The sequence below is a fragment of the Vombatus ursinus genome, unplaced genomic scaffold (assembly GCF_900497805.2).
Source record: "Vombatus ursinus unplaced genomic scaffold, bare-nosed wombat genome assembly UNPS02005286.1, whole genome shotgun sequence".
Lineage (NCBI taxonomy): Eukaryota > Metazoa > Chordata > Mammalia > Diprotodontia > Vombatidae > Vombatus > Vombatus ursinus.
Genome location: NW_020945064.1, coordinates 16,632,154 through 16,645,544, shown reverse-complemented (window position 1 = coordinate 16,645,544; position 13,391 = coordinate 16,632,154). Strand labels below are relative to the sequence as shown.

The 13,391-nt window shown below is 52.8% G+C and overlaps 1 protein-coding gene across 1 annotated transcript; it reads left to right on the top strand.

The window, feature by feature from the left end:
* The first annotated feature begins 394 nt into the window (after nt 1–394).
* Nucleotides 395–13,201, top strand: HSD11B2 (hydroxysteroid 11-beta dehydrogenase 2). The gene is made up of 5 exons (XM_027847675.1): nt 395–653; nt 9,722–9,934; nt 11,362–11,547; nt 11,701–11,838; nt 12,227–13,201. Exons 1-5 carry the CDS (start codon nt 395–397, stop codon nt 12,592–12,594), a joined length of 1,164 nt encoding a protein of 387 aa, XP_027703476.1. The 3' UTR covers nt 12,595–13,201.
* Nucleotides 13,202–13,391: the final 190 nt, after the last annotated feature.

Sequence of the window (13,391 nt, the reverse complement as noted above, 5' to 3'; positions counted from 1 at the left end):
TGGGAGGGGAGGGAGGCAGGGGAAGGGGAGGGGGGCACCTGCCCGGGCTCGGCCCGCCCGCAGGGGCTTTGGGGGGGGAGGGGAGGCGGGCTCGCGGCCCCGGGCGTCCACGGCCGCCCGGGTGGGGGGTCGGGTGGCCCGGGCCGCTCCGCCCCTCGGCCCCGCCCCCTCTGTCCTTTATAAAGCTCCGGGGGAGCGGGCGAGGGCGAGTTGAGAGAGAGAGGGAGTGCGTCCTGCCGCCTGGCTGGACCCCTCTGGCCCGCGGTCCTCCCTCCCTCCCTCCCTCCCTCCCTCCCTCCCTCTCTCTCCGTCTCTCCCTCGCGCCCTCGCTCCCTTTCTCTCCCCTCCGCTCTCCCCTTCCCGGTGCAGCCCGGACCCGACCCGCCCCCGGGCCATGGAGCGCTGGCCCTACGGCTGTGCGTGGCTCCTGGTGGCCGGCCGGGCGCTGCTCCAGATGCTCCGCTCCGACCTGCGCCTGAGCCGCGCGCTGCTAGGGTCCCTGGCGCTGCTAGCCCTGCTGGACTGGCTGTGTCGCCGCCTGCTGCCCACGCTGCCCGGGGTGGCCGTGGTAGCCGGCGTGGGTTGGCTGGTGTTGTCCCGACTGGCTCGGCGGCCCAGGCTGCCCGTGGCAGGGAAGGTGGTCTTCATCACTGGTGAGTGGGAGGTGGAGGAGTGGGTGTGGCACTCTGGGGCACAGGGTGTCCTCCCCCTCCCCACTAGACCAGGCAGTAGCCCAGTGGCTACGTCCCCGGAGGGGCCTGAAGAGGAGGGGGAACAACTAACTACTTGGGGGGAGGAGACAGTGTGGTGTCTTGGAAATCTGGAGTGAAAAGACCTGGGTTCTAATTCTGCACTTTGTTACTTTAGTAGGTGTGAACTTGGGCGAGGCACGCCCCCTCTTTGTGCCTCAGTTTCCTCATTTGTAAGGTAAGCAGGTTAAAATAGATAACTCAGAGGTCCCTGTCAGGTCTAAAGACTATGATCATAATGCTTCCCTAGACCGGTGCGCACAGTTCACCAGAGGTACCCAAAGCTGCTCTGCCTCTGTCCTTGGAGTGGAGAGACTCCTCTCCAATCAGTGCCCTTGGATCTCTTTGAATAAAACCCCTACTTGCAGAGGGTGGACTGGACAGTGATTGAGGTGCTTTGGTTAGAGAGCCTGTTGTCCAGTGATGGAATGCTGAGACATGGTGAATGCTTTATATCAAGCTTTCTGCCGTGGTTTGGTGGACGAGACTGCCATGGGGGGGGGGGGGGGCCTGGTTTCAGTCTTAGGGGGGAGGCCGTCCCAACACTCAGGGTCTTCGTAGGGCATGGGGCCAGTGACACCTCTTCATTTGGTGGTGCCCATGATCAAGAATGGTGGTGGTGATGGGGTGTCCTATGAATCAGAAGATGGTTGCATGTGACCGTTATTGCTCCCAGGCTGACAGAAATGAGGAAAACTAGGGGAAACTAAGTTAGTGGAAATAATATTGGAATTGGAGTCAATCCTTTGCTGTTTACCACCTGTGTATAACCTTTAGCATCTCACTTCCCTTTGCTGGGATTCAGTTTCCTCATCTGTGAAATAAGGGATTGGCCTCTGGTTTCTGCTACTTGAATATAGTTTGAGCTCACAAGAGGGACTTATCACTTAGCTGTCTCCTGGCATTTCTGGAGTGGCATGAGTCTGTTAGATGTTGTCCATAACTGAAACTCTTCCAGTCAAGCTGGGACAGATGGAAGGGGTTATAGCTGCAAGGTACCTTAGGACCTAGAATGGTAGAGCTGGATGACTCTTGGGAGTCAGTTTGTCCAACCTCTTTATTCAGTGAAGAGAAGAGGAGGAGGCAAGGGATCAGTGTGTATGGCTAGACCCAAGTGAGGGAGTGAGGAGGGCTCTTCGTTTGAGGTTACTCCTGCCTGGCACATGGGGCATGAGCTCAGGCTGACACCCTCTGACCCGCAGACTGCCAAAGACACTTTTTGTGGTGTTCACATCATGGGATGTGATTGGGTGCTGTTTCTCCTGCTAGGATGCTCAGACTTCTTAGGAAGTGAGGTGGGAGGGGCAGCTAGGTGGTGCAGAGGATAGAGCACTGGCCCTGAAGTCAGAAGGACCTGAGTCCAAATTCTGCCTCAGACCAAACACTTGACACTTACTAGCTGTGTGACCCTGGGTAAGTCACTTGATCCCAATTGCCTTAAAAAAAAAAGTGAGGTGGGAGGGGGAAGTAGGGGGCAAATCCAAGGTGGGGGAAGCAGAAGAATTAGTGGTGTCTCGGGACAGACCTCTCCTCCTTTCTCTGTGCTTTTGAATCTGACGGCTCATAGGATTTGGAGCATCACAGATGAGGAAAGGAAATTACTTGCTCAGGATCACCAGAGTTTTTTTGGTGGAAAGTGGGATTCAAACCCAGGTTGTCTGACTCTAGATCTAAGGAGGCTGGTACCCAAACTTGAGGGGAGTGAGGGCAGCTGCAGGGTTCTTGGTTGTCTCTGTGATACCTTATCATGGGTGAGGGCTAAGGAGCAGTGGGGAAAGAGGGCTCAGGGATTTGTGTGGGAGAAGCAAGAATTGTATCTCAACCCCGGGGCCATCATGGGCAGTGTCTGCGGCCAGGACTGGGCAGAGGCCCTGGGAAGAAGTTGAGCAGGGGGCTCAGGTGCCTCCTAGACTCTGGGCTGAGCTGAGCTTCCTTTGTTTGGAGATGGGAATAAATCTATCAACAGAAAAGGGAGTGGGGGTAGACACCGAAAGGGGGGAGGGGAGAGGGCCCAAGGGACTTTTCCTCTTCCTGTCAGACTGGCACTGGCTCCCAGTGCACGGAATGGTGAGAAGGACCATGGAGAGCCAGCTCACAGTGCCCCCCATCCAGTCTCCTTGGCTAGGATTGGGGGGGCGGGAAATGATAAAGGAGGGGGTTTCTCCAAGTGGCCTCAGACCTCCAAGGCAAGGAGGTTGCTTCACCACTTCAGGTGCTGCCTGATCTGCCAGCTGCCCTCCTCTGCCTCCTGGGTACCCACTTCAGTGACTCAGCCCTGAGTGGGGCAGGGGACACTTAGTCTGTTGTGAGGGGAAGAAAGGAGCCATGTTGTATAGCAGAAAGAGCATTGGGCTTAGAATCAGAGATGGGTTCAAATGCATACTCTCTGGATATCAGTTTCTTGAATGAATGGCTACAATGAAAGGCTTACAATGGATGATTTCAAAGATCCATTCTGTCCATAAATCTTATGATCCTGGAATAAGCAGTCAGAGATTGGGTTGTGGCTGAGGGTTTAGGAGGGGAGAAATACTCGATAAGGTTGAAAAGGCACAGAATGTGGAGAGCCCTGAAAGCCAGGCAAAGAGATTTGGACTTTATCTTTTAGGCAGTGGGGAGCCATTTTGAGCAGATTTTGAGCAGAGTCCTGAGAATAGAATGTAAGCTCCCTGAGGGCAAGGCCCATTATTAATTTGTGTGTATCCCCAGTACCAAGCATAGTGCCTTTGTACATAGTAGGCACTTAATAAATGTTTGCTAATTGAATGGAACTGAAGGAAAGTGTGCTCTGGAGTAGATTTGGAGGGTAGGGAGGCTGGAGGCAGGGATGCTGGTAAGGACTCTAGGTCCTAAGGATTAGAGCAGTCCTAAAAGGGTGCCTTGCTAAGTAGTGAGTTTCTTATAGAGGGAGATACTTAAGTGGAGGGGCTGACTGCTTCTTGAGGATGTAGTAAAGGGACTTACTCAGGAAAGATTTCGGATGTCCCTTCCACCTCAACATTACCAGACGCTAGCAGCTTTTTCTGGCCTGCAGGAGGAGGGAGGTGAGTGAGACATAAGATGCTGCGAGGAGGAAGAGCCTGCACATTTGGAAGGACTTGGTGGAATGAGGTGGTCCTATGAGTTTGGCTAGAGATGTTGACCTCCAGAAACTTTGGCTTAGCTGGGGTTTCCAATAAAATTAGATGGGTTGCCTGCTTCTAGTGATCTAGCCCTGAGGGGTTAGTATCTGTGTACTGAGCTCCACTGATGCCCACTTACCCTCTTCCTTTCCTATGGGATCTCCAGCACCAATCCTGCATCCTACTTTTACAAAAAAATTATTTTTATCATTTCATTAGATATTTCCCAATTACATGTAAAAATGCCTTAAGAATCATTTAAAAAAATTTTGAGTTCCGAATTCTCTCTCTCCCACCCCTCCCCCTCTTGAGAAGGTAAACAGTTTGATTTCAGTTATACATGTGAGGTCGTGCAAAACACATTTCCATATTAGCCATGTTGCCAAAGAAGACACAAACAAAAGAAATTAATAAAAATAAAGATAATGAAAAGAAGCATACATTCAACCAGCATTCAGGGTTCATCAGTGCTCTCTGGAGGTGGATGGTGGTTTTTTCATCAGGGATCCATAGGAATTGCCTTGGATAATTGTCTTGATCAGGGTAGCCCAGTCTTTCACAGTTGACCAAAGCCTATTTTGAGAACCTCCTGGATAGAAACCCTACCTCAGGGGCTGGCAGCAGAGTTAAGAAATTTCCCCTTTGCTGCGACAATTAGTTTTTTCTTTGCTCAGGACTCAGTGGAGAGGGAACCTCTCCCTCAACCCTCAAACTAGATCCCCTTTCTCTGGCCCCTGTCTAGCCTGCCCAGATATTCCCCAGGTTATAAGGGGTGAGGGAGGAATGATTAAGTTTTCCTTCCACCTTCATTTCCCCTCCTGGGGACTTGGCCCTGTGGGTGACCAACCTCACTTTTGGATGCCTCTATCTAGAAGCTAGGGCTGACCCACCTTGGAACACTTAATGTAATGCCGTAGACACTATTTGGGGAGAATAATAGCTGCCTTCCTCACGGGGTCACTGTAAGGAGTGTTGTACACTGTTGACATTTCTCAGAGTGCCAGACAACTTTCAGATTCATAGTCTGAGCACAGTTGATGAACTGCAGTAGTAAAGGGGATTTTCCCAGTAGGAATTCCTTATACCAAGGACTTTGTGGTCCAAAGAAAGATCTATAGATGGAGAAGCTCTATCCTTTCCACACAATTTCCTTTTAGGTCAGTGGGAAACAAGGAGCTCAGAGGACTCTTTGTTGTCATTCAGTCATTTTTTAGTTGTGTCCTACTCTTCATGACACCATTTGGAGTTTTTTTTGGCAAAGATACTGGAGTGGTTTGCCATTACCTTCTTCAGCTTATTTTACAGATGAGGGAACTGAGGCAAACAGGGTGAAGTGACTTACCCAGGGTCACACAGCTAGTAAGTGTCTGAGGCTGGATTTGAACTCATGAAGATGAGTCTTCCTGACTCCAGGCCCAGGCTCTATGCAGTATGGCACCACCTACCTGCCCCAGAGGGCTCTGGGCATCTCCAAATTTCTGACTATCTCCATGGTTCCTAGGTAGTGAGTATCAGAGGCAGGGAGAGATTTAGGCTGGCTCATTGGAATCAAAAATGAGGGAATGTGGGCTTCAAAGAGAAAGGGAGGGCCTTGGGGATGGGGATTCTGGAGCTCTGTGGTCCATATGGGAGGAGTCCTCCCTGGCACAGCATCTGGACAGTCCATGCTGCTCTAGGCTGACATCCTACTTCCCCGCTCTGGACCTCAGTTCTCTTTTATGACCAGAATGGACTGAATGTTTCTACAAGTCCTTTCTCCCTGCTCCGTCATTTGGTTCTAAGATTCCCTTCTTGATTCTATCTTCTTTGGATGGACATCTCCCCTTACCCTGGGCTTCTGAATGAGATCAATGAGCAGAGAGACCTCCCCTGAGTTAGGTAACCCCTGCCCATTCTAAAGGTGGAAGTGGAAGTGGTGCCAGAGCTTCCTCAACCTGGCAGGAATTTTCTCTTTCAGCGTCTCAGTTGTACATCAAAGACCAATCAGCCAGGTACACAAACATCAGGCAAGGACATATTTAATGCCATCTGTCCCCTTTGCTCAGCCAAATGGGCCAGGACTTGGGGGTTTTGGAGAGGGCATCAGTTTGAGGGGTGAGGTCATGAGCTGGGAGATCATGGGATGCCTCTGGCCCAATTTCCCCCTTTGGGTAGGAGGGACTGACTACCAGGGAAGGAAGAGTGGTCTCTCCAGAGGGGAGCTACTCCATACACATCCTTCCTTGTTCCTCCGCCTCTCTCCCTGGACAGCCTGCAGTCTTTCCCAGACACATAGACACACACATGTTCACTCCTACATGGATTTTTGGGCAGAAGCGTATGGATGGGGACACTCGGGCTTGTGTGCACAAAGACACATGGGCCCACATGCATACATGGAGCAGAAGGGTGTTGTGGAAAGAGCTCTGGATTGGCAGTCAGTGGCCCTGGCTTTGAATCTCATCTCTGCTACTTACCAGCTGTGTGACCTTGGGTAAGTTACTTACCTCTCTGGGCCCTTCAGTTCCCCTCTCTTTAAAACGAGGGGCGTGGACTAGGTCCTTTCTGGTTTTAAATCTATGTTCCTGTGTACACACGTACCTAGATATACAGTGTTGTCCTGCAACATGTGTCTGGCCATGGGAAGACTTGGCCAGAAATGTACCCAAATGGACACAGATATCATGACAAGGTGTGAACTGAGACCCAGACACAGCAGGACACATGGACGCACAAACACATCTTCACGTGCACGTGGACAGAGGTGTGGGTGCCCAGATCCACAGTCACGGGCCCACGTGAACCTCACCCACGCACGCGCACACACACACACACACACACACACACACACACACACAGTGGAGTCACCGCCGGAGAACCGCAGGTTCCCAGGGGGTGGGGGTGGCAGCCCCGCACGCCAGCCGGGCCCCAGACAAAGCTCTGGGTAACCCTCAGCCTGGCTTTGTTCTCCCGAGGTAACGGGAGGGGGCGGGGCTGGGAGCCAGACGGAGCCTGGTCGGGAGGAGGGGCCAGACTGGGGTGGCGGGAGGCAGAGAGAGGCGGGACTGAGAGGGCCAAGTCGGGAGCGGGGTCAAGGCTGAAAGGTTTCAGCCCAGCCAGAAGGGAAAAGGGGGCGGGGTGGGTCACCCTCTCAGGACCCCAGGTGGGGCTGATTCCAGCCCTTCTTCCCCCAGCCCGAACCTCTCTGAGCGAGTTCTAGAAATGGGACACATTCCTTTCTCAGATTTAAAGAGCACCCCCCCATGTCCATCCGCACTCCTCCTACCTCCTCTTTTTTCTCCCCTCCTCTCTCTCCTTCCCCCTCTTCCTTGCTGGCTGTCCTTGCGCCTTCTTTCGCCTCCCTCCCTTCCTCCATCCCAGCCAAATCCCGAGCTGGACATCGGCCCAGAGAGGCCCCTTAGGACTCAGCCGGGACCAGCTGGACCAGAGCAGGGAACCAAAGAGACCAGACCCAAGACCCATGCTTAGGGGCTTCGGGGACACCCTGAGTGTCAGGGAGTGGGGAAAAGGGACACACTGGGTGCCTCTAAAGAAGTCATTCATAGAATTTCCATAGGGAAGGAAATTCAAAGACCATCTCAGGTTCAACCACCTCACCTTATAGACAGAAGAAATTGAGGCTGTGAAAAGTGCCTCCTCCAGGGACACTCTGGCTGGTCCCACATTTGCAGAGTGGAGATTCAGATCCAGGTTCTCTGTTTTTGTTCATGGTTTTCGAAGAGCACCAGTGACATCATGGTTCCTCTGACTCCTCCATAGGGTAACTCTGGCTGAGGTGGTGAATTCGTGAGGGGGGACAGTGAGCAAGAAGACTGAAAAAGTAGATTGTGAGTAAACTGAGGAAGCTTAAATGCAAGCTGAGCTACTCCTACTTTGTCCTCTGGGCAATGGGGAACCACAGGAAGGTTCTGAGTAGGAGTGCCATGATTAGAACTGTTCATTAGGAAGATTCAACAAGCATCTTTATTAAGCATCTTTGTTCCAGGCATTGTCCTAGGTGCTGGGGGAGAAAAGACACTGGGAGAATAATTTAGCAGCTTGTTCTGAATATATCAGGACAGGAAGATCAATTAGGAGGCAATTACATAAGTTCAGGTCAAAGGTGACAAGAGTCTGAAGTGGGGTCTAGCACTTGGTGGGGGAGGAGGGGTGTGTGTGTGTGTGTAGTGTAGTATATACAGAGGCCCTTGGGTATGCGCTCTCAGTACTACCCAGCTTGGCCAGGCTTTGTCCCTGGGCACCATGGATCTTATACCTGACCAGCCTGTTCTTGGGACCAGAATGGGCTCTTCTGGGGAGAGGGGTGGAAGGTCTACACAGTGGGGACTTAGAAGAGTGGGTGCTCCTTTGGTCAGGAACCATGGAGAGTGCCATGAGGGAGGGCCTGGTGGTTTGGGGGCAGCCCTGTGACTCCCGAGGTCTCTATTCTAGTCTCCCAGTTTCCTGGCCGTGGACATGAAGGTGAGGGAGATGTAGGGAGAGAGCAGAGGGTGGCACAGGGCAGAGCTGTGGTCTCAGTCGTTTGCTTTGCTCTAGGATCTCCAGGGGAAGGTGTTAGCAAGGTTGCTTGGAAGGATCCAGTCAATCACTTGTTGACTTTTTAGTGAGTGCCTTCCTTCCTCTCCACCAAGACCTCTTCTTCTCTGCTGCCCATCGTGCCCTGCTTCTGGTTAATGAGGTGAAGGATGAGGCATATATAATGCCCAGATCTCCTTTGGATACAGGGAGAAGGGAAAGGGTGACTGGGCTGGTTCTGGTGGAAAGACATTATTTCCTGAGGACAGTGTTATACAGAGGTGAGAGCACTGAGGTGGAAGTCAGATATAGTGGGTTCTACTATCAGCCCAGACACTTTCCCCTCCTTGTGGCTCAGTTTCCTCATCTGTAAAATAAGGGGTAGATGATCTCTAAGGTCCGTTCCAGCTCTGATTTGCTTTTGGATTAAACAAAGAGACCTTATTAAGTGCTTAGTGTGCCAGACACTATGTTGGGCACGGGGGAATAAAATGACCAAAAAAAAAGGTGTCAATAAAGTGACTTGTCCAGGGTCACACAGTGTGATATTAACTCAGGTCTTTCTGACTCCAGGCCTGGCACTCTATCCACTGGAACACCAGCTGCCAACATGTTCATAGATAAGTAAATGCAACACAAAACAAACAAACAGATTTTGGTGGAGGTGAGGGAGAACAGGGGCAGACAAAGGTATCAGGAAAGTGATCCTGGAGCCAAGCCTTCAGTGAAACCCAGGGGAGGACAGAGGGCATTCCAAGAAGGGGCAATCACCTAGGCAAGTCAGGGAGGGGAGAGCTGGAATTCTATATACTGGGAACAGCAAGAAAGAGCAAAGGGAGGAATGTTGGAGCTCTGAATGCCAAGCAGAGAGCCTAACACCTTGAGGGGAGTTAACATGGTCACATCTGTGCTATAGGAATTTCAATTCGGTAGTTGTGGGAGTTTGGCCACAGCAGCAATGAGGCTCAGTGGATAAAGCACTGGGTCTGGAGTCAGGAAAACCTGAGTTCAAGTCCAGCCTCAGAAACCTACTAGCTGTGTGACCTTGGGCAAGTCATGTCATTGCTGTCTACCTCAGTTTTCCCATCTGTAGAATGGGGATAATAGTAGCACCTATCTCCCAGGATGGTTGTGAGGATCAAATGAAATGTTTGTAAAGTGCTTTGCAAAACTTTGAGTGTTATATAAATGCTATCTTTTATTGCTTGGAAGATAGGTTTGAGTGGGGACCAGTGGCAGCTGGAGGTATATGTCCCACACCAATAGACAAACCCAGAATGCCAGAGGCTTGCTGGCTCCGCCTCTTCAGCTAATAATTCCTTCCTTGCCCCACAGGCTGTGACTCTGGCTTCGGGAAGGAGACAGCCAAAAGGTTAGATGCCATGGGCTTTACCGTGCTGGCCACGGTATTGGAGCCAGAGGGCAGAGGGGCCCAGGAGCTTCGGGCCTCTTGCTCCTCCCGACTGACCCTACTGCAGATGGATCTGACCAAACCTGGGGACATCACCCGAGCCCTGGAGCTTGCCAAGGCCCAAACTGCCCGCTCTGGTCAGTCTTCCTCTTTAATGACGTTGGGAGAAAAGAAAAATGGGGGGGCAGGTCGAGGAGAGGAAGGTGTCAGGAGTGGGGTCACCAGGGGAGGAGCCTTAATCAGGCTTAATCAGGGAATGTTGAACCAATTAATCAACCAGCATTCATGAAATACCTACTATATGTTGGGTATTTGTGCTTAGTGATGGGGATTCAAACACGACAGTGAGACAGTTCCTACCTTCAAAGAGCTTGCCTTTTCCTTGGGGGGAGGGGGTACAGTATGCTCACAGATGGAGTAAATGCAGGATATATACAAAATAAATGCAAAGTGATTGGGGGAGGGGGCTATCACAACTAAAGCAATCAGGGAAGGCCTCTTGAATGATTTTAACTCAGCCTGGAAAGGAGTTTTGGGTTCCAAGAATTGGAGGTAAAGAGGGAAAACATTCCAGCAGGGAAAATAGCCTCTGCAAAGGAATGGAAGAAGTTGGAAGAGCAAGTAGGCCAATTTGGCTAAACTGTAGAGTCTACGAAGGGGAGTGATATACAGGGTGTTCCAAAAGCCTTAGACTCTTAAACCTTAAAACTGTCCTAAGACTTTTGGGACAGGCTGGAAAGATGGGCTAGAACTAATCTGTGGACTTTAAATGCCAAATGGAGGAGTTTGTGTCTGATCCTAAAGGCAATGGAGAGCCATGGAAGATTCTTGAACAGAAGAGTGACATCCTCAGATTCAAGCTATAGGAATATTAATTTGGTAGCTGTGTGGAGGTTGGACTGGAAAGCAAGGAGAACAATTAGGAAGCTATTGTAATAGTCCAGGTGAGGCGAGAGGTTAGGACACCAGAACTAGGAGGGCTGGAGTGTGACTACAGAGAAGGGGACAGATTCCAGAGATGCTGAGGAGGTGGAGTAGACAGCACCAGACGATTGATTGGATACGGGGTGTGAGGGAGAGCGAGGAGGAGGGGAGGTCATGAACCTGGGTGACTGCAAAATTAATGGTGAAACAGGAGAAGTGGGCTTGAGGGGAAGATAAGAATTCTGTCTTGGACAGTTTAGTTGGAGATGCTTATGGGATGTTGTGAGTGTGTGTGTGTGTGTGTGTGTGTGTGTGTGTGTGTGTGTGTGTGTGTGTGTAGCTCAGGAGGGAGTTGGAGAGTCACCTACAGACGTGATCACTGAGGCAATAGGAGCTCTGATATGATCAATAAGAGTTTGGGGTGAGAAGGTCCAGAAAATGCTGTGTGTGTGTGTGTTTGTGTGTGTGTGTCGCGCGCGTGATCCAGAGTGCGTGGTGACTCTAGAGGATAAGGGGAGTAGGATCCAGGTGGGGAAGGGAAGAGGCCAAGGGCTGGGGAGCAGGAGGACGGGAGGTAGGGGAGGGTAAGAGCCCAGGGCCGGAGGCTGGGCTGGCCATGATCCTCTCTTCTGCGGTCCAGGGCTTTGGGGACTAGTGAATAACGCGGGCCGCAATGACATAGTGGCCGACGTGGAGCTGTCCCCAGTGGCCACCTTCCGCAGCTGCATGGAGATCAACTTCTTCGGGGCTCTGGAGCTGACCAAAGGGCTGCTGCCGCTGCTGCGTCGCTCCCGGGGCCGCATTGTCACCGTGGGCAGCCCGGCAGGTGAGGGTGGGTCACCGGGGCTAGGCGCTGCGACTTAGGCGGGCGGGTTAACAGCTTCGGCCATGCCCAGGCCAGGGGTCCCGGAGCTGGCGGGGGAGCATAGGATGATGTGCCAGAGCCTCACGGCGGTGTGCACGCGCGCCTTCCCACCAGGAGACATGCCGTATCCTTGCCTGGCCGCCTATGGGGCCTCCAAGGCTGCAGTGGCTTTGCTCATGGACACTTTCCGCAGCGAGCTCCTCCCCTGGGGGGTGAAGGTCAGCGTCATCCAGCCCGGGTGCTTCAAGACAGGTGCGGATCCCAGGACTGGGAGGTTGAGGGCGGGGCCTAGGCTTGCAGAGTCCACTCCCCGAGGAGGAGAGCAGGTCAGATTCGTTGGGGGTGGAGTCTGGGAGATTAGGGGCAGGTAGAGTCAACCAGGCGGAGGCTGCCCCCCCCTCGCTCCCGCCCCCACCTTTCACAGACAGGGAAACAGAGGCCCCAGATCGGATGAGTTCACAGACCTCGAGGATATATATATATATATTCCTCTGGATCTGTGCTGGGGAACGGGTTGGACTGGGTGACCTTTCAGGTCCTTCCTGCTCCCTCCACGTGATTCCAGGTGGGGTGGCTCTGGGCTTGGGTGGGGGAGGTCGGGTGCGCGAGACCACCCCATCACCTGCTGCGGCTCCTGCAGCGCCCATGGAGGACCCCGGCCTCTGGGAGCAGCGGAAAAGGCTGCTTGTGGCCAGCCTGCCCGGGGAGCTGCTGCAGGCCTACGGAGAGGACTACATCGAGCACACGCACGGCCAGTTTCTGCGCAGCATGCGTCTGGCTGTGCCCGACCTGAGCCCCGTGGTGGAAGCCATCACGGACGCGCTGCTGGCCGCTCGGCCCCACCGCCGCTACTACCCGGGCCGGGGCCTGGCCCTCATGTACTTCATTCACTACTACCTGCCCGAGGGGCTGCGACGCCGCTTCCTGCAGGAGTTTTTTATCAGCCACTCACTGCCCCGGGCCCTGCGGCCCCCGGCCCCGAACCAGACCCAGACCACGTCCCAGTGAACCGGGCACAACCACCCAGGGCCCCCGCTGGGGAATCACCTGCCCAGGACTCAGTGGGGGTCAAGTGAAAGACCTCTGGACTTGGGGGTCAGAAGATCGGGGTTTGAGTCTCAGCTTTGCCCCTGACTACCCATGTGACCTTGAGGACATCATTTCTCCCCAACCCCTACTCCCCCAAGCCGTTTCTTTCTAACGAAGGAGACGGTGTGCATTAAATGATCTCGAAGGTCCCTTCCAACTCCAGATCCTTTGATCTGCTGACTCAGTGTGTGGGCCCGGCCCAGGGTAAATCCAGATGTTGGCTAGCGCTGCGTGGCCCCTTCCACGCACGCGGCGTCTCTAGACACCGCTTCTTCCCTGCCAAGCCCTCATAAGGACTGTCGGGAGGGGAGGAGGGAGGACGAAGGGCTTTGCCTGGTAAACTCAATGAAAGGAAAGGAATGCTGGGATCTGAAGGGTTACTTCCAACCATATCTTGGCTGGCTCAAGAATTAGAATCCTCCCTTAGAGCTGCGGGCTCAGCTGTATCCTCTATATCACCCCACCACCTAACTGATTGTCACTTTTGAAGTACACCAATAAACTGGAATTTTTATTTCTCCTACAAGTGGTCACAGTACACTTTTTCTTTCTTCCTGGCAACCAGGGTTAAGTGACTTGACCAGGGTCATGAAGCTAGTTAAGTGTCTGAGGCTGGATTTGAACCCAGGTCCTCTTGATTCCAGGGAAGGATGTTCTATCCATTGCCCCACCTAGCTGCCCCCATTTTTGATGGTGGTATCCTGACAAGGGTTATG